We start from the raw sequence: 22,198 nt of genomic DNA on the forward strand, positions 1-22,198 counted from the left end.
ATAAATAAAATCAGGTGGGTACAAAGTTAAATAATAATTGATATTTATAAATAAACAAATATGACAAATGATAAAAATATGAATATAAGAAAAGTTATATATTGTCAAAATTTGTTTATTTAATATCAGTAATTTTTATTATTATTATTATATAGTTTGTAATTTATTTCTTTTGTTTATGACTTTTATTATGATAGATTGATAGTACAGTCATCTTTTAATGTAAGAATTAAAAAATGCTTAATCAAAATTGTTATATAACTAATTTGTTAATCCAAATAAATATCACTATTATTCAAGATTTGAATTGAAATTATATTGTTGTAATGTTACGTAACTAACAATAATTTTAAGTTGCACATCGCATTTAATTTCGGTCACCCAAAACACAACCCAAAAGAACCCAAACTCAAATGACCCAAATCTTATTCGGTTTGAGTTATGAGTTAATTTATAATTATTAAAAACCCAAATAACCCGAACCGAATGACCCGAAACTCAAACAACCCGATCCATCAACACCCCTAGGTCATATCACTCCTCTTAGCCTTAATCAAAGTTAATTAACCTATGTTAAATAAATTGTAAGAATTAATTTTTTCTCATCTCTCCCATTTCATCATGTTAATAAAATTTTACTTTTCCTTGATTCAAAGATAGTGAAGCAAAAAATTCCAGGTCTTTATATGTCATTAAATTGATGTGAGTTTTAGCCGAGCCTCACCTACGATTGAATAGCATATCAACAACAAAAAAAACTAATAAGATGTTACTCCGAAAAATCAGACACAATCTTATGGTAAAACCTCGTTCCTTAACCGCTGATGCAATTGGCAGGAGTTCCGTTATTTCCGTTTGATTCCCATTCATCATAGAAAATGGTCAACGCTACGTGTCAAATTATAACAGGTTCATGCATTAATACGCGGTTCACTTTGTTTCTTTACGCTTCCCAACGCTTCATGAGTTCATTCAATAAAAATAAAATAAATTGTTATAAATACATTTTTCAAAAGTGAAATACAAAAATAAAAAAATAGAATCTTTTGTTCTCCATCTCTCAAAAAATCTTTCAAATGGAAGAAAAAATAAAGCAGATTCTTTGTCAACTGGGTCGCAATCATCATAAATACTTACATAATTGAAAATATTAAATATATAATACAATATAATACTCCGTAATAATAATAATACATTTTTTCGTCTTTCATTTTTATTTTAATAATAATAATAATAATAATAATACATTTTTTCGTCTTTCATTTTTATTTTAGTTAATAAATATATAATCTTGTATCTATCTTCTATCTCCCTATATATATATGACTACTTGTGCCCATTTATTTGATCACAAAAGCTTTTTAATACAATTTGGCGATTTTTCATTTATTTTCAAGATTTTCAATCTTCAATCTGATTTTTGATTATATCATCTGGGGTTAGTCTTTTTTATCCATTTCTGTATCTATTCCATATGGGTATTCTAAATTTAGTTGCTTTTTTGTAGATCATTATGTAAATTGTGTTTTCTTGAATTATTTTCCTTTCTATGCTCTGTTTTTGAATGTTGATTATTGAGGATAAAGTTTTGATTTTTTTTTGTTGAACTTGATATTGATTTGGTTACTAATTTTACCCAACATTTTCTTGAATTATTAATGATATAAACTTAATGCATGATTGAAGTTATGCCCAAATTTTAGAATTTAGGTGTTCATTTTGGAGGTCAATTATGGTTTGTATGATCTTAAAGAAAGTCAAAATGTGTTTGTGCTTTAGATTAGTTTCCAAAGAGAACCCCTCTTTGTAGAATTAACAATTTTGCAATCCAAAATTGTTGAATTATGATGATAAAGAAAGAATAGATGGATGGAGGGACTAATTGAATATTTGAATGTATTTTGCAGTCAATAGTTTTTGAAAGGAAGAAGAAATCATTTTTGTTGATTGTATTTTCGACTTTTTGATTTACACGAATGGCTGTCAAGATCAATGGATTCATTGAAGGGACACAACCCGAAGAACTAATGAAGCTACTAGTAAGACTTGCTTCGAATTGGGGAGATGTTTTCGATACTAACAAGTTGAACGTTGTTCATTTAAGTGGTGCCATGACTAATGTGGTTTATCGAATCACTTGGCCAAAGAACACCAATGAAAATGATGATAGGACCGTGTTGGTTCGGATATATGGTGAAGGGTCGGATATTTTCTTTGATCGTGAAGAAGAAATACGAGCCTTTGAGTCTATATCGACCCATGGGCATGGCCCGCGCCTTCTTGCTCAGTTTCCTCAAGGCCGAGTGGAGGAGTTCATTCATGCTAAGGTACAACCTCAGCTTAAACATCTCGTGTTTAAGATATATTAGTGCTTATATAAATACTCATGCTGTATGTATTGTAATCATAATTATAGAGATGTCATCTGCTTGTTAGTTTTAAAAGTAGAATATGTGTAGTTTTAGCTATACGTTTAAAGGGGAGATTTCGAATTTATGTAAGTACTCTTTTATATGTGAACTATGATCAATTGCAATGTAACTTGCAATAATGCAAATGGTCCATAGGTGCTATTGTATGCAAATACTTTAGAAAACATGAAAGCTAATTCCTTTATAAACCATTTCAGACACTATCAGCTTGTGATCTTCGTGATCCTGAGATATCAACACTTATTGCAGCTAAAATGAGGGACTTTCATAACCTTAATATGCCTGGCTCCAAGAGTGTTGTTCTATGGCCAAGAATGCGGTATTTTATTCTTCTCTTCTTTTCTAAGTTTGATCACAAAGTTTGATAGTTTTGTTATCTGTTCAGGAATTTACGGTTTAATATTGTTGACAGTAAGTGGGTGATTAAGGCTAGAAGCTTGTGCTCCCCAGAACTAGCAAAAGAGTTTCAACTCGAAATTCTAGAGAACGAAATTGACACATTGGAAAAGGAGTTGTCACATGATAACCAAGTTGTTGCTTTTTGTCACAATGATTTACAGTATGGAAATATTATGATTGATGATGAAGCAAAAATCATTACCCTAATTGTAAGTTAACTTGCTAAATTGGTAAATGTATATACGTGTAAGATGACTTTAATATGCACTTTTTGTTAGGAGAATATATTCAAACGAAGTTCATTTATATCTTAAACAGGATTACGAGTATGCAAGCTACAATCCTATCCCTTATGATCTTGCAAATCACTTTTGTGAATGGGCAGCAAATTATCACACTGATACACCCCATGTTTTAGATTACAACATATATCCAGGTAATATTTACTAATCTTGACTATTTCATATGCTCTTTAGTCTAGAAAAACTATAAGATGTCAAGGAGAACTGATTTGGCTCTAAATACTGTTCTGTTTTGTTAATTATGCGCTTATCGTCTGTTTTATAAACAAATTTTGCAGATTTGGAAGAACGAAGAAGATTTGTGCAGGCATATCTTAGCTCCTCAGGTCAGTACTACGTCTTTTCATCCTCATTTCGTTTAGAATGAACATGAAAGTTATCTAAGTTATATAAAATATTTAGGGGTTTTGTTCAAGAAGTCTAGTTATCAGGACCCATTAAATTTGATCTAGTCAAAGCTAAAAGTTAGAATATATCTTTTATGGAAACTTTACAATCAAGTATTTGAACAAGCCAAAGTTTCAATATTTTTATAACATTTTATTGTTTCTGTCATCAAAATGTTTGACACAATTTTTGCATGATATGTTAAAGTCAAACATTCTTATCTACAAGGTACAAATGGCAAAAAGTCAAACTTTCTTTCAATTGACCAAAAACAACTATCATTAGATGAAAATGACTTTTGGTTTTTGATGATAAATCTGTCTTGTTCATTGATGTTTACAGGAAATCAACCGCGTGATGAGGAAGTGGATCTGCTTATTGATGACATTGAAAAATACACTCTAGCGAACCATCTTTTTTGGGGATTATGGGGAATAATCTCGGTACATAGTCTTCGAATTCTTCTTTTACTAATTGTTATTTTTCAGTTGTTCGTTTTTGGTTTAAAGAAATGTTCTGATCTTCCACATTTTTGTATCTTTTGAGCAGGGTTATGTGACTCATATCGATTTTGATTACATAGATTACGCTAGGCAGAGGTTTAGGCAGTATTGGTTGAGGAAGCCTGAACTCTTGAAAGGCAAAACGACAGTTTCTCAAATAAATGGCTTGGCACATGAGGACTCCAACAAAGAGGAAGCAAATGGTGTTGCCACATGAATCGTACTCGTTCTAGCTATAACAGTTGTATGTATAAGATTAATAATATAGAATGCATCCGACAAGCTCCAGCATTGTTGACCCGGCTAAAGGACTGCATACGATCACCATGATCGTGAACGATAAACCTTAGATCATAAACTAAAGGCTTGTGTTACTAGTTTTGTAGATATTTCTTGTAATGAACTCATAATGATAATGGAAAGGCGAAAAGAATGTTTTTAATCACTTCTTTGCCTTCTTTGCTTGATAATTGATATGTGTGAATTGTAATGTAAGAAAAAGTTCTCATGCTATTATGAGATTTGATATAAAACTTTGATACTAAATTATCTTAATCGTTTATTAACATCTGTGAATTTTTCGAGTACAATATAATCTCTATGATGACTAGCACACACTTGTTAAAAAGAGTTATTATGGTCTTGTTTTAGAGCATTTTTGTTCTCCCTTGTGAACCTTTTTTTTTTTTAAAATTTATTTATCGTGTATTTTAAGTGGAGAATGATTATAATGTGTGACTCATGTGCCTAAACAACCACCTAAACATATGGTTGATGTTTCAATCTATAGATCAATTAGTACAAACTAAATGAAACATGGTATTTGAATTTAATAGACACCATTATAAATCTGTATATTTATAGATGTGAACAAGTTCAAACAAAAATCACAAATTTCACCATTATACATGTGAAAAAAGAAATAAACTCTTCCAAGTGTAAAAAATTTATAAATTACACATTTAAGGTGTCAAAGGCCTTAAGGCCACAAAAGAGAGCGTAAAAGTATTGTGTCGCAAATTAATGTGCACACTTTTAACTTATATTTATTCAAACTTATAAGTTATAGTTGTGAATATTTTGTTTATTCAAACTTATGTATAGTATATTATAAAACTTTTTTTTTTTTTTCAACTAAGAAGTTTGATAAACCAAAATAATACTAGGTGGTTAATTAGATAGATAGCGTACATCAAAACCACAATAACTTGACTTTTCCCCTGATCACATGAACATAGATACCTTCCTGTTTACCCATTTTCAGTTCAAGTGAGTCAAAAGATAAGTGAAGCGAATCAACATATCGAAAATATCCACAAATAGAGAGTCACGCACTTGAAAGAATTTACATAATATGCATACTATTGAGCTAACAAACACTTTAGAGACAAATGTTGAAAGGTTAATCTTTTATCTTGATTACTAATAAAGTTGAGTGGCTTATTCTATTTTAGATGGAACCAGAAGCAGCTTCTTTAAGCATGTACCCAAGGTAAGGGTAAAGGTTTTTTACATCTCAACTTTCTTGACGATATTGACACATTTAAACTCGTGAAAAACGAAATTGAATATTATTTTATTTTTTTCTTTTTTGTTTGTTTTGTATTGATTTGAACTATTGAAGAATACTAACAGACAAACATTCCATTTGATAACTATTTATTTTATGTTTTACTGTTGGAATAAACATTATTCGATTCGAGTGATAAAATATCCTCAATCATCCTGTGGAACATGTAAGAACATAAAGCATGATTGCTATTGATTTCGGGTTCTCATAACAAGATGATTGAGTAATAATGGGATGAGTAATTCGGCTGGAACATGATGCACGAATTTAGAGAGGAGAGACACACGAAAATTAAGGTATTATGTGTGTAGGGATTAACTTTAACTTAGGGTTAATAACTCTCTATATATAAGGAGAGTATTTACACTTTAAACCCTTTTGGTGTTTAATGTGTGCACCTTTAGTCCTCTTAGTTACAATCACCTAATGGGAAACCCATACTACGTCTCTAAGAGCACCCCTAATATATCTCCGTATTGCTAGTATTCAATTTTGAATACGGTACACACCATTGGGTGTGTACCGTATTAGGTGTGTATTGAGTCTGGTATTGGACGGTTCGTGGTGGTGAATACGGAGAAGGTTGCTTGTTTTTTTTTTTTTTTATTCTTTGAAATATATATATATATATATATATATATAGATAGATATATGTGTTTGTGTGTGTATCTTCAAATCTGGTCGGCCATTTTTTTTTTCCGGTTTGTGTTTGTGTGGGTGTTGTGAAGAAGATGATGACACTTTTGTCATCTAGTATATAAAATTTTCAAATTTTACCCCATGTTTTCACATAGGGAAGTGATATTCGTACCACAGAATTTGATAAATTTACCACTTTTGTGCATTGTATTGTTGTACAGTGTGTTATGAAACATGTACAGTGTGGTAAATATATCAAATGTTGTGGTACGATTATCACTTCCCTTTCACATATTATCATTGTTTTCCTAAATAACAAATTTCCTATATTTTTATTATTATCATTGTTTTATTATTTGTATTTATTTTATAAAATATATTTATGATTTATTTAATTAAAAGTGTGAAAATAAATATGTTGGAGTGTACTGGAATATATTGGATGTATTGGGTATTGAGTGTGAATTGAGGAAAATGTATTGGAAAGAGGTTTTGCTGATGTGGCGCTGATGTGGTATTGGTTAGTATTGGTATAATCCATTAGGGGTGCTCTAAGAGTAAATAAGCCCATTATATATTTACTAGACATAGAGATTTCAGTTATCGTCAATTATCATATCAGGAATGACACATGATCAGTGACGGTTACAATAACGTGGTTCCAACACTATCGACTAAAATATTTTAGTTTTACATTAGTCTGCTTAGAAACGTAATAGACAAACATGATAGAAGATCCAGTGATATTATAAACAACAACGAATTAGAGTTTGAAAGAATGATTCCATTTGCTTTTCTGGTTTGACCTATCAATATTCGAATTTCATGGTAAAAAATGAATGTTCTAATTCGGATTTGGATATTAATATCAACTTTCCCAATACATTTGATCAACTACAATCTAAAATTTTTATAAGTTAATATAATATTCGTTTCTAAATTGATAAAAACCACTCGTTTTTTACACAACTCATATTTTTAATTTGACCGTTAATCTTTCATCTCGTTAGTGTTTATTTCAACCACATTCACTACATCTCACAACTTATATATGAACGTATTTATTTTATCAAGTATAATTAACTTTATTCTTACTAATTAAAACGAGTCACAAAATGAGGCAAAATAATTCACGATCATTATCAATTGTTCTTAACCATAACCTGATCGAGCTAGCTGCATTTCACAGAGGCACGCTATACATAAGTTTGTTATGCGCGTTCGATTTTGGGTTTGTACTCTCTTACATCTTTATTGGAATCTTTCGTAAGAACTCTTCCAAAATTTAATTGTCAAAGTATCTATCTACATTTCTTGGGTGGGGATTTCAATTGTCAAAGTATCTATCTACTTTCTTTTCATCGATGTAGTTTTCTTTTAAACGGCAAAGGTTACTACACTCGATAGCGCTTTATTATGCATTATATTTGGAAGTTATCAATATGTTTGATATGATAGATTTTTGGTATTATTGACATGATATACGTGTTAGGAGATTTAATGTCATTGAATGCATTTTACGACCCGTCACATGTTCAATTCCGAAAGAGTTGCCCTTTGTATCTCTTAAAGATAAGGATGTTTGACCCCATATGCAAAAATGGTGTCAAATCTTCATGACGGGAACCATACGGTGTTGTTAAAAAAGAGTAAAGGAAAATGATCAAATATGGTGTCAAATATCTTATACATAAATAAGATATTTGACTTGTTAAATGGTTTAAAATGTAAAGGAAAATGATCTTTTGACTTGTTTATGCATATGGTACCAACTCTTTTTTCCTTTACCTATTTATTGTAAAGTTGAATCTTTAGTTCTTTTGAAAAAACCATCTTCAAGAGTTCTCGACTCCGTCAATTTAAGTGGTTATGCTGGGGATACTACATCACCTGAATGGTTAAATAATAGGAAGATCGTGTGTTCAAGTCACACATGTAACAAATATTGGGGTTTTTCATGTTGAGTTGGGTGGTTTTCTCACACCTATATGATGTGTTTGAGTGTTTCTTTATATGGGTATGCAGCTGCTCAAGTGAGACAGTGCTACAGTAGTTTGTCAGTAATCCAAATTCGTTTTTAAAATAAAATTAGTACTCGTCTCTACATTAATTGCAGAAGTATCATACTAGTGTTTGTTTGGTTGTCATTTGACTAGCTACTTATTATTCACTTGTCCAAAGTACCTTTGATAATAACACATTGCTAGCTTTAAAAGAATTGAAAAATATGAGAAAAAGAGAAAGCGAGAAAGAATTAGAATTAGCTAGGAGATTCCATTTTCTTTTTTTAATGGTGAAGCATGGAGGGGAAAAGTGCTCAATGCTTTATTTGTAAAAAAAGATGCTTTGAACATTAATGTTGCAATTTAGTGGTGAAGAATGAATGTTCTAATTTTGGATGTTGCTTATGGATCTGATATATATGTAGAAGTGGTCATTTTTATCTTTGATAGTATTTACTTAAACCTAAAGTTACTTCAACTATGAAATGACTAAGGAGTGTTCACTATATGGATCATTGGATGTAACCGAATAGTCTTATTGGACGATTGGACATTGAGGTTACGATAAGTTGGTTTTCTGATCGGATTAGACAAAATCAAACTCATATAATTCATGTTACCCTCTATGAATTAAAAACAAAATTCTCGTTAAGTAAAAAAAAAAAAAAAAACAAATAATAAAAAATTCAAATAGAAATTTGGTTCGTTTCGATGGGATCAATAACTAGTTTGGATGGATCGCAGGATCGGATCTACATTTAATAAACCAACTACATTCATCTAATTGGATAGGATTAAACCAAATGAGTACTCAAAGTCCAAAGGTCATAGTTATTGCACCATGATGCGTTCCAGTTCTGCAAATTACAAACAATAATCGGTACCAATTCGTAGCTTCTAAACAAGGGTGTGGTGGTCTACTGGTAAGTGCTTAATCTTTAAGGGTGAAATTTAGAAGTCCCGAGCTCGGAACAAATATATATACTTCTTGTGGTCATAGAGGTTCATTCACGACAATTTGTATAATCGATGGTTGCCCTGGCATTATTGTAATTGCAAAACGTGTCTGATACTAAGTTCAAAACAAAATAAACATAACATATGTCATATGTGGATATCTTCTTAACTCGTTATAAAATGAAAAATGAAATGGTATGTTTCAAACTCTTTTTGTGGCTTCTTAGGTTTATGTACGTTTGATGACTTTTTGGGCTCACTTTCTCATATATACCTTAATCCTTCGGTACTTTCTTTATATTGACCCAATAGAGTAGCCTCGCTTCTTAATATTTATTAAAATCAAATATTTTTTGCTTCCTTTGTGCATCTATATTAAATTTTTTTATAAACATAATGATATTTTATTAGCATTAACATTTAATTTAGGTTTGCCTTCAGATTTCAATCTCTGTTATATATAAATGAAAATTTCTTGATACCAAAAGTAAATTTTTAAGGTGATATATCCTTATATCGTTTACCTTACAAAAATTTAATGGGCAATGATCAATCTTCCTAATCGTTTAGCCTAAAAATTCTCCTAATTAATGGAATCGTGACATGTGGAAAATCAGGGGGTGAGATTAAGAAAGATAATTATTGGATTACATGTGTTAACAAGTAGATATATTAGGAGAATTTTTAAGAGGATTGGTTATAAGGATTTATCATTTTCCAAAATTAATTTTTACCTAATTATCACGCTCTTACTAATGATTGAAAATACATTGACCTAATTGTCTCCATCTTGATATATTAAATTATAATATATATATTAAAAACAAAGTCTCGAAAAGCATGTAAAGAATAGTATATTTTTATTTTTTTTATTTTCACCACATAAGTTTCAATCTTTACATTTTTAGCACTAAACTATAATACTTTTTGGTTTATTTATTTTCACCACAAAACTTCCAATCTTTACACTTTTAGCACTAAACTAAATATTTTTTAGTAATAGTATACTTTTTATTCTTTTTACTTTCACCACAAAAGTTTCAATCTTTACACTTTTAGCACTAAACTATAATACTTTTTAATAAACTTTTTATTTTTATTTTCAACACAAAACTTTCAATCTTTACACTTTTAGCATTAAACTATAATATCTTTTTAGTAAATAAGTTTCAATCTTTACATTTTTAGCACTAAACTATAATACTTTTTAGTAAACTTTTTGTTCTATTTATTTTCACCACAAAACTTTCAATCTTTACACTTTTAACACTAAACTAAATATTTTTTAGTAATAGTATACTTTTTATTCTTTTGACTATTCACCACAAAAGTTTCAATCTTTACATTTTTAGCACTAAACTATAATACTTTTGAGTAAACTTTTTAATTTTTTATTTTCAACACAAAACTTTCAATCTTTACACTTTTAGCACTAAACTATAATATTTTTTAGTAAACTTTGTATTCTTTTTATTTTCACCATAATATTTTAACTCTTTACACTTTTAGCACTAAACTTTCATAGTTTTTAATTTTCTTTTATTTTAAGGTACGAGAAAACATGTATAAAATAGTATACTTTTCATTTTATTTTTTATTTTCACCACAATAATTTCACTCTTTACACTTTTAGAACAAAACTTTTATAATTCTTAGTAAACTTTTTAATCTTTTTATTTTCACAACAATATCTTAACTCCTTACACTTTTAGCACTAAATTTTTCTACTTTTTGATAATCTTTTATTTTAATTACAACATTTTAATCTCTTACACTTTAGCAACAAACTTTTTAACACATATGTTAAAAAGAAATGTACGGAAAAAGTTGTAAAGAATAATAAAGTTTTTATTCATTTTATTTTCACCACAACATTTTAATCCCTTATACTTTTAGCACTAAATTTTTAAAATTTTTGATTTTCTTTTATTTTCACCACAACATTTAAGTCTCTTACACTTTTAGCACTAAACTTTTACGCGAACGACTTTCACTTTCACACAAAACTTTTACAGTTTATTTTTTAACTGACAAATGTCAGTTTTTAATAATTTGAATAATACATGTTTTCTTCAAAAAGTTTATGGCACATTATATCTTAAATAATATTTTTTCTAAATCGTTAACAAATGTGATATCTCCCGGGGCAACGCCCAAGTAACATATCTCATTTCATATATAATCTAAAGTCAATGGTCAACGAAGCCATCTGTCTATTACGTCTTGCCCCAACCTCATGTACTAAAGGAAGTTTACAAATTATTGGTTTTCTTATTTTTTAAATGTTTTATCTTGGTTAACTTGATTTTTTTTACAAAACCCCACAATCATCTACCACTACAAATGTAGAAAGTGAGATTCTAACCCTGGTGTAATAACCTAAGGTCAAAGACTTTACCAATGAGTCACCAACCCCATTTACATGAATTACTGGTTTCAATATTAAGGTAGACTGATACTTAAAATAAAGATTGGAAACTTATTTACCACCGTTACCTAAAAATTAAAATAGTGAATATTGAACTCCATGAGACGATCAGAGAAACTTTGTCGTATACTCGAGAAATATATATTCAAAATATGGGTTAGCACGGTATAAATAAGAATCATAGGAGTATGAAATCAAAAGCACCAGTGGTCTAGTGGTAGAATAGTACCCTGCCACGGTACAGACCCGGGTTCGATTCCCGGCTGGTGCATTATTTTTTTTCTTTGCCATTTCTTTTCATGTGTTTCCATAAGAAAAAATGATGATATATATATAGCAAAAAGGAAACCAAGGTAAAAATCTGGTTTGATGATCTATGAAATGTAACATGACACGTACAATGACAGTTCGCCTTGCTATAGAACTCCTTTTACAATTTGCTCGTAACTTTCTTCACAAAATCACAAGATTGCCAGGGGAAAAAAATTGTAACTGGGAACTATATGCTACAAAGAATTGCTTTAATGATTTTAGTAGATGCATATTGTTTAGTCTGCCAGATGGTTGAGTTTTGAGGTTAAATTTGCATGTCTTTAATCCTAGCTTGAAAGGTTAACTGATGGTCAGATTGCTAGCAAAGATTTGGGCAAGCCAAGGGTTAAACACAAACGTTGATTGGTTCACTATCGACATGTTTTAAAGGCAAACCCAGAGCAATCTTTATATAAGTTTATCTGCCTGATGAAGTTGTGTCGTCAGCTGCACGGCACATGTCTGCTGCTACAAAACTGTAGAAAGTATAAAAGATCTAGTGGATCCACTTAGAAATTACCAGGAACTTATATTAGCTTCAATAATATGATAGGGTTGCCCAAAATCAAGATAAGGAGGCAATGAGTTAGACCAACAAGACTGAAAATATGACCAGTGAATCCATCAGGACCAGGTCAAAAGAGATATGGAATCCGAAGGGGAGGGGGGTTTTCTTCGGGGCTCGGTCCTATCTCTCTCCAAACCTAACGTGGTAGTTTCCCATCATAGGGCTTTCTATCTATAGATTAAGCGAGTGGCCCTAACAACTGCTTAACTGATCTTATTGAATAGATGGGGTGACTTATTGGTAAGGTCTTTGACCTTGGGGAATCTACCAAAGTACAAATCTCACTTCCTACATTTATGGAGTGGATTATTAAGGTGGTTTTCGAGAGTCCTAAGTTTCATCCCAGACATGCGTGGTTCGAGGTCCACATATTGTCTAATTGGATGTCATTGTGGTGTCTCGAATGCTAACTATTAACGGCTAACTCGCTGTAAAAAAAAAATAAAGATAAGGAGACCCGGAACAAAATCAAACCACATCAAATACAAGCTTACAAGAACCATCACCATGCTGGTCTAGTAGCAACAAGTCATACTTCCTCTTGAAAAGTCTCAACCTGTCCTAGACATATTTGGGGAGGACACGGAATTGGCTGGACAGACAGTAGGCAAAGCCTGGTTAGACCACTACAAATCTACAATAAGCTAAATATGACTCACCATCCAAGGGTAATCCTTAACCAAAGAAAAACATTTTGAAAAGATAAAAGATACATAAATAAAAAATTATACAAGCTTACAAGGTAAGAAATGTGGCAATGACATCTATAATCTATTGCTTGATACAACCCATTACACTTTACGTTTTTGTTCGCACTGACTGTATCCGCAAAAAAACATTATTTGTGATGCATAAAAATGAAAATCACAAAAAATGGACTCACTAATAAAAAACATACTGGAACCTAACAGTCTTTTCCGATTGGTTTTGCTACACAAAAAATCAGAACTTGAATCGAATTCTCCAACTGCAATAACTTATTACTGCACAAAACAATACAATCACAATTGAAAATACAAATATACAATGGGATGTTTTGATAACCTTAAATTTGGGCAAGACTATGAGACACCAAAAAATTGGACACAGATTGCACCAAATGGTGCATCATACACGGACAATATATATAAGCCAAAAAATAACATATGGTTTGAGTGAGAGAAAGAAAAACAGTGCACAAGACATGGTCATATCAATTGGTAGAATCTTGGTCATTACCATCCAATGTATCCTGAAATAGTACAAAAAATTCATGTGAGAATGTTATATATGTTTGAAAAAAAATTATAAAAGAAGAAACATGGAGCAAGGCTACAGAGATTTTTGTAAACTATGTTTCACACTTAATGATTCGATAAATGGTTCTAACATTCTTTTAACTGAACAACTTTTTCACAATCAGACCATATGTTTCTTCATCTGACTGTGTTTACCTGTTATGTGCAAATATCACTTCACTCGTTTGTCTTCCTTATCTTTAATGTCATGCTTTCAACTTTATCCATTATTATTTAGGTTTTGACAGTTGTTAGTGTTCTTTCCTTACATTTATGTTTATTTTCATATACAGGTATCTTTCGCTTTCCTTATCTTGTTTATACTTGTTTCAAGCTTTGTGATTATTCTGTAATGGATTTTAACTTAATGATTAAGTATTGTTATTAGACAATAATCAAATTAAAAATATATAAGGTGTTCATTATGCCCTAAACTAATATACGGAGTAATATTTATTTCAAGTTTAAAATTGTAAAATTCAGTTGTTCTAAAGAAACCATTGTCATACAGTATCTCCCGTTCAACGTTAAAACTAAAAAGTATATTATGCCATAGCTATTTTAGTTCATAGATTTAAGTGCAACACAAAAAGTGTTGGTAGGCCCAAACAACCAGTACCAAACCTGTTTTGCCATGTTTTCCAACCCACCCATTTAGACACCTCTAGTTATTTTGGAATTCGAGATTCATAGAGTGACTTAAGGAACCAAAGAATCTCACCTTTGCATTTCTTAAGTGAGAGATCCCATAGTTTTGAATCTCCGTGTCAGTAAACGTCAGGGCCCGCTGCAACTTTCTTAGAGAGAACACTTCAACATCTATCATATATGATGCAGACACAGGCCTATGATCCGAGAGTCTATTCTCAATCCTTTTGTAGCTCAGTTGCCTCATCCCTTTCCCAAATGAAAGTATACGGTCACACCTGATTAAAACCATTGGAATAAAGAAAACACTAAATGCCGAGATAATATACAAGAAATTTTCTGAAGAAAAGTTGAATTTCAAAATTAGGTTACACCGGGGACACAACATCAATGCATACCATGCTGGAGTACGCCTCCCGGCTTTAGGATCCTCGCCACAGTATTTATCTGAATTTGGCTCATATTTATAAGTTGGTGGAAAATTCAAAGTACCTTCTTCCCATCCATCGAATGCGCCGCCATCTCTTAGCTACAAATTTGTCAGGTAAGATATTAAAATTAACGGTGGCAATTAAGATGTGCTCACTAGCTGAACTTTTATTAGGAAGTACGTAACAACTAGCAGTGGTGATTTAACCCTTTTACTTATGAGAAGAAAAAATAGCTAAAATGGGACCGAATCAGGTTATGAGTTATCGCTATTAAATAGATAAAGTCTAAACTTTCGCTAAAAAGAAAAAGGCTCAAACAAGTTCAAAAGTCTCTGAAAGTGTATAGATAAGCATATTGCCTCCTAGACTTCTTTATTCAAGAAAACTATACTACCGAGTATTATTGTATTATTCAAGAGAACTAAATAATTATTGTAAAATGCACACTAAGTGTTTCAGTTTGACTCAATCTGTGACAAAGAATTATCATGTTGACCTGTTAACCAACCTGCCTGACCAACCCTAATACTTTGCCATCGTTAGTTAAAACACATATTTGCTGACTAAGTTGTGAATCAATCATTTGCACTTTGCACATAACATAGATCACAGAAGCAGTAAACAAGTGTACTGTGGTATTAATCCACAAATAAACTTTAGAACCAGTAGCAAATAGTGTAACCATATGTGGATTAAAATAACTTGAGTAGTACCACTACCAACATACCTGATCCCTCTCTAACAGCTCGGACCAGGCCTTTTTAGATATCAAATCACATGCTTCTTCGTATGATAAATTGAAACGATAATTAAGATCACCAAACCATATTATTCGCCTGTAATATACAAAATCCTAATTTTCAATGACCTTTAAAATTCAATTGAAAACATGTTTTTGACACAATTAAACACTAGTATACTTACTCGTGGTCTTTAATGCTCCTTGGAAGTGCAACTTTTGACATTGAATTAAAACGTGTCCTCTTATATATCTCATTTACATCAATATTCCTCTTGATGATATCAATTTCCCTCTCACCAGATGTTAAATGCGCACATATGAAACAGAAGTTTGTCTGGTATACGGACATGCTCACTGATATGGACCCCTGGTAGAAAAAAACAAATTATCATCATACAAGAGCGAAATAAAAACCACATTAATTAAGTGTTTTATTCCATGTATAATTTATGTAAGGATACAAGTTCAAACATACCATAAGAGTATACATAAAACTTAAGTTAGGAACTATATTCCTTGTCAGTAGTGTATCCTTTCACATTCTTATATGCAGTAGAGGTGGCAAGATGTGACGAGTCAATTTTGGGTTTGGGATTAAAACATTTTGTTTTCCATATGGGTTGAAGCAGGCCGATTTGGGCAAGTGGTCAACTTGCACTCTTTGCCGATATAGAAAAAGATATTGCTTTAATATATTATAAACCAAAACTACAATAACAATTTAAATGTATGCATGCAAACAATTTAGAAGGGTATACTATATATGCATTAGTAATAGATTTTGGAGCGAGTTTCATATCATTTTACTCATTTAAACTGTCCCACTTTTAGGCTAATTTTTTTGTTTGTTTTGAACCATTTGATCCGTTTTAATAAGAAAAACCAAAATTAACCAATTGCCACCTTTAAAATACATATATAATCTGATCCTACAAACAGCTCATATATGGACAAATTGATACCACATTGCTACATTTATCCATTACTGAGAGAAACAAACCTTGTTACCAATGTAGCCCATTACTCCTACACCAACGGTCGACACATGAACATTCTGGATATGCTTCCTCAAGCTTCTACGAACCCATATGGTCAGAAAAACTCCAACCATCTGTTTGCTTACTATTCTAACATACTGTGATTTTCTTTTCCTGTACATAATAGAGTCAAGATCTAGTTTTGCAAGCCCATTGACCACTGGTCTGACTCTTCTTCCACCACTCAAATATGACTCTAAAGGACGATAATTTACAAAGGACTTAGAATCTTTAAATGAATCAACAAACTCTTCTATTTTTTCTACAGGATATTTTGTTACAGAATCACTAAACGTGCACATTTCATCCTCACTCTCAGTATCGCTTTCTACCGGTAGTTCACTGTGCATATTTGGAGCATCTTCAGATAGTTTAAATCTTAAAGGAGAAGGAGGGTCACTATAGCATTTATATTCAGTGTTCACGAGGTTCAGTTTATTAAGGTTTTCACGAATGATATTTTCCCATATTGGAATTGGACGGGTATCTTCAGAACCAAAAATATTTCCAGCATTTAAGGGTATAATCTCCTGAAAACTGCAAGAATAAAAGATATATTTCCAAATTAAATTACAGTATGACAGGGTCTTTAACTTAGTTTTACTACTACTCAATTAATAGTTTAATACTACTAGAGGGGATTACATGAAATTAAGAAAGATTTTGGGTTACATTAATTGCTAACATGGTCAAACAAGTAAATATAGAAGAGAAAGAATTAGCTAAAACGAATTGGGTTAAATGTTCAAAAGTCACCCGTAGCTTATTCAAGTGTTTACAGCTTCCTATATTGATTTACTCAGTAATTAATTGTTTTGTAATTAAACATAATAACAACTAAGTACTAGTGAAACTTGCCCAATCACATATATGTCTGCAGGGTACTCAGTATCGAGCCACTCTGAGATATCCAAGTCTTCTGGTGGGAATTCCCCTCCAAGATTCCATGTATTAACAGATACCCTAAGAGCATAAACAGGGGGGGCGGGGAACAAGATATTAAGCTTAGAGAGTAGATCAGATCTGACAATAACAAAAGCCAAATAGTGCGACTAAATATATGGAAAAAAATGCAGCATACCTGAGTTCCTTTGCATCGATAAATTGATCTCTGAATGTCTCTGATTTTCGTCTTCTTAACCTAGGAAAATCTCCTGATGTAAGAAAAGAACCAGCACAGACCACAAAGTCTGAATCAATTGATTAAAATTCCTGTAGCTTTTTTGTGAACCGACCCTTTTCTTTTCATTTACAAAAGCATTTGTGGTATATTCAATTTTTAAAGCTGAAAACACAATCAACTACTATAAACATGATAAAAAAAATTTTTAAAAAAAAAAAAAAAAGAGAGAGAGAGTTTAAAACTCTAGAAATAGTCATTCATTTAATTCAATAACAATGAGATTCCATCACATATTTACGGTGTCATTTCAAGGACATAGGTTATTTTCTTAACATCAATTCCATTTCCCTGTAATAGTTGACACATGAAAATTGACCAAATTTATACCATATGGCATTACGCCCAGACGTCACACCATAGCAAGCTCGTCACTTTTCAATATGAAATTTAACTTTTAAGTTTTTTGTAATGCTTGATGATTTAAAGAACATTTCTTTACAAGACACGAAAAATAACATTAGATGGGTGAAACTTTTGACACCCGCTCATTGATCATGGTCTATTACTCAGTTATTTTAAGCCAAAAAACACAGTTATTCTTAAGCAGGGTGAGTATGGGCTAATTTTGAACACATCTTTTAAGCCAAAAATACTTTAAAGAGATGCACTCCCTCCTATAAGGGTATCGTGTTATCAAAATGCTAAAGGCCGATCTAGGAATCTTGTTGAGCTAAAAGCAAAGTAATTTTTTCAAGTTCCTAAATCCTAGTCCACTTTTTTTTTTTGTTTAACATATAGCGTAATACCGTCATAATTTACAAAAAAAGGACCAAATTTACAAAAAGAAGCAAAATAGTATCTATGATTACCTTTATGATGATGACCCTTAAATTCATCTCCTTTATTATCATTAAAGCCGGAACCTTTTGGCCGATAACACAAAGATTCTGTGCACATGATAAAAAAATCTAATCAAAACCCTAATCTTTCAATTAACAAACTAACCACCAAAACCACTAATTACAGATACAACAAATATATACGAGTATTATATATATATACAAAAACTAACACCAAATAAAATAACACAAAAACCTGCACGAATAATAGGATCATGGAGACTATTATCATCAGAATCAGCACTATAATCAGAACTATCTGTAGATATATTCAGCCATTTTTGTATAACCAATCTTGGCCATAACAATTCTACACAGTTGCACCCTAAACATTTTTTCAACCCAGTTTCTCTACAAAACAAAAAAAAAAAAAAAAAAAAAAACAATCATTCTGATGATATAGTTGTGATTATATATATGAACACAAACTGACAGACACATACCTCAGGAGAACGACTTCTTGAGCGTTGACCATGATTATCATGGGTCATGTTTGTTTGTTTTTTGGTTTCAAGAAAGTTATAATTGGCAGAAGAAAGGGGAGAGAGAATTACCGCCAGAGTGGCTATTTTTGTTTTTATATTTATAGTTTGAATTTCACTGTCTGTTTTTTTGGATCAACTGGACGGAAAACGTGGCAAATTAGTGACCCCCGTCGCATTTTCAGATGTGACAACTACTTATTACAAGTATTTTTTAATTCATTTTTTAACACCACAATTATTATACGCATCACTTTATTTTGACAAACTTGTTAGGCCGAACGGATTGGGAGTGGGGTAGGACTCAGTTTCACTACCGTTCTCAGATCTCGGCTAACGTTTGCGTAGGCAAAATCAGGCCTCGGATCTGGGTAGTTTTGAGTTGAAGGGTTTAGGATAGGAATCCTCTAAATTGTTGCAACTTTATAAGTAAAGTTGGAGTAACTTGAACCATTTGATTAAAATTAATAGTCAAGATTCAAACTTGAATTTTTAATCTGAACCATTGATTTTTATCTAATGGTTCAAGTTGTTTCAACTTTACCTATAAAGTTGAAGCAACTTTAGATAATATCTATCCGGGTTTATATTGGTTAGTGTAAAATTAGGTAGAATCCCCCCCCCCCCCCGGATACGTTTGTGTATAAGCTCTGAATTAAGTGTTGATCGCATAGGTATTTAGAATATGTCTCATTCATTATTTATTCAAAACGTAAATTGACTATACATAAAGATATGCTTCTTGCCACCAATCAGTAACTAATCTGTTCTTACATCCCCGATCATAACTAATTCATCATTTATTGATAAGTCTGAGACCCATTGAATCCTCTATAAACACAATTAAATAGCCTTTTGTCTTTACACCTAATCGAAATGATGAATGAACTCATAATGAGCTAATAATGAGTCGGTCTTTATGGTGTTGGCTCATTATCAAAGCAATAACGAACAGTCAATGAGTGGATAACAATTTAAGACATTGTAAGTGTAGTTAGATTATATGCATGAGTTCGGGATGTCCTTCTCACAGACAGCTTAATCAACATGTCAGTTTTTCATACAATTTTCCTATAAATACCTATTACCAACAACCATAACATATTCATTGTTCTCATACCTACTCAAATAATATATACATACTAACATACACACATAAACATTAGATATTCACACACCATTCGGGAGTCTGGAAAGCACAAATAACCATTAGGTCCTTTGTATTTGTGGCTTCGTGCAACAGGTGTTCGGATTAATACATAGAAGGTCATTGTTCTCACGTTTAATTAGGATATCCTCTTTTTTTTTCTAGTAGTTAACGTTATTTTACGTGTTTGTCTTTCCTCTAGGTAAGGTAGAGTTAGAGTTCCTAGTTTAAAAGTGGAGCGTGTGTTTTTGTTTTGTATTGATTGTTTCTTACTATAATTTTTTACGTTAATGAAATCTTAATGTCGTTAAAAAATAAAATAAAACACCATCTATCTTTATCATTTTCCACAAACATTTAAGAATAGATATCCTTTATTTAATATTTAATTATTTACAACGATATTCTTTACACAAGCTACTTCTATATTACCATAAATTTTCTATTAGAGGCTTCCGAGTATCATGACTTATTCCCAAAAGGACTAATCATAGTCAGCGCTACGTTAGCAAAAAACATTCCAAGGATTGATCCCCTCAAAACATACCCAATGCAAAAGACTAGTCTTGGATTCACTTTTTATGTCATCGATCCCTTAAACACCAAACACAATCTTTATGTTGGACTTGTTTCTAGAAAGACTAATCCTCCAAAAACAGGTCTAATAGACGAGTTACACTTAATGGTGTAGACTCATCCATGAAAGGATTTTTCCCCAAACAAGTGAGAAACAAATGAAACTGGAAGCCTCTTAAAAGCCTTAATGTGGATAGTCTTACAATCACTATGATCAAATTATTGTAGGACATATAGTTTGAAGAAATTCTGGGTGGTTACATCTATTTATTGTGTAGGACATATGACTGATTATAGCATTGCCTATCATAATAATATTTTTATATTATGTTAAGTTCAATAAAAAATTTATTATATTTAGTCACTTTAAATTATTTAATACTTAAACATTAATTGAAATGAAAAAATAATCTACAATGGATAAAAACAAGACTTGAAAACATGCTATTTGTGAGTTAAAATATATATAATATCTTATTACTCTAAAAATAATAATTCGATTCAAAGTGTCATGTTGATATCGTGCAAATTTGACACATTACTTTATTTCTTATGTGCGAATCACGTTGAGCCGAGTATACATCTTTAGTTGGCCCAGCAAATGATTCAAGATCTTATTATATATTAGTCAGTTCAGTTATTACCAACTCTTTTCGTAATTATGCTCGAAACATCCCCTACATTGGATGATTGATAATGTGCATCTACCAAATGATTCATATTTTGTAGTACTTTATTATCTTGGTTGTTTTGGGTTTTTGTTGTATTTGATCAAATTTAAATTTCAATACTTTTTGTAATCATTATAATAAAAAAAATCTGTACGAAGATCTTTATCGACATTTTATAAAAGTTTTTTTCTTAAGTATACCTATGATATCTAATACGTACAACATGCGACCTAAATTATTTACATTTATAAAATGATGCAACTTAAATTATTAACATTAACATATGTTAATAAACATTTTTGTTAACAACGAGTTAGTAAATAGTAGTTAGTAGTTAGTAGTTATCATTCGAGACACCACAGTGACATCCAATTGGGCAGTATGTGGAGCTCGAGTCACGCATGCCTGAGATGAAACTAAGGACTCTCGAAAACCTCCGCTAATAATCCACTTCTATAAATGTAGAAAATGGTTAGTTAATGTTTCATTTATCTTGTTTTCTTAATTAACATATGTTTAATAGTATGTATTATACATGATTTCATGTACTTTCTCCATCCCAGTTTTATCCTTTACCTTGTGGATTAAGATAGATGTACATAATGTATTAATTTGCTAATAGGTCTAGTTTACCTTTTATTAAAGTTAGGTTCACTTTTGAAATA

General features: G+C 31.3%; 2 protein-coding genes and 1 non-coding gene across 3 annotated transcripts; 2 read left to right on the forward strand and 1 right to left on the reverse strand.

Moving 5' to 3' along the window:
• The first annotated feature begins 1,344 nt into the window (after window positions 1-1,344).
• Window positions 1,345-4,468, forward strand: LOC122611251 (probable choline kinase 3). Its single transcript, XM_043784242.1, has 8 exons — window positions 1,345-1,438; window positions 1,908-2,327; window positions 2,630-2,751; window positions 2,845-3,040; window positions 3,150-3,267; window positions 3,412-3,459; window positions 3,863-3,963; window positions 4,070-4,468. Exons 2-8 carry the CDS (start codon window positions 1,977-1,979, stop codon window positions 4,238-4,240), a joined length of 1,107 nt encoding a protein of 368 aa, XP_043640177.1. The 5' UTR covers window positions 1,345-1,438; window positions 1,908-1,976; the 3' UTR covers window positions 4,241-4,468.
• A 7,352-nt stretch (window positions 4,469-11,820) lies between these two features.
• Window positions 11,821-11,891, forward strand: TRNAG-GCC. The gene has a single exon. It is a non-coding gene; the product is annotated as a tRNA-Gly (tRNA).
• A 1,558-nt stretch (window positions 11,892-13,449) lies between these two features.
• LOC122578475 (type I inositol polyphosphate 5-phosphatase 1-like) lies at window positions 13,450-19,285 on the reverse strand. Its single transcript, XM_043750448.1, is given in 12 exon segments — window positions 13,450-13,731; window positions 14,499-14,703; window positions 14,824-14,954; window positions 15,584-15,692; window positions 15,781-15,965; window positions 16,599-17,172; window positions 17,494-17,598; window positions 17,717-17,789; window positions 18,628-18,705; window positions 18,854-18,992; window positions 18,994-19,008; window positions 19,101-19,285. Coding segments are annotated over 12 exon segments (1,701 nt in total). The 5' UTR covers window positions 19,149-19,285; the 3' UTR covers window positions 13,450-13,692.
• Between the last annotated feature and the right edge of the window lie 2,913 nt (window positions 19,286-22,198).

The sequence above is a fragment of the Erigeron canadensis genome, chromosome 8 (genome assembly GCF_010389155.1).
Source record: "Erigeron canadensis isolate Cc75 chromosome 8, C_canadensis_v1, whole genome shotgun sequence".
In the NCBI taxonomy this organism is placed as follows: domain Eukaryota; kingdom Viridiplantae; phylum Streptophyta; class Magnoliopsida; order Asterales; family Asteraceae; genus Erigeron; species Erigeron canadensis.

Coding starts and splice junctions, on each gene's coding strand:
- LOC122611251 (XM_043784242.1), top strand. CDS start 1,977: ATGGCTGTCAAGATCAATGGATTCATTGAAGGGACACAACCCGAAGAA. Junction 2,752..2,844: donor GTTCTATGGCCAAGAATGCG/GTATTTTATTCT, acceptor TATTGTTGACAG/TAAGTGGGTGATTAAGGCTA. Junction 3,268..3,411: donor AGATTACAACATATATCCAG/GTAATATTTACT, acceptor CAAATTTTGCAG/ATTTGGAAGAACGAAGAAGA.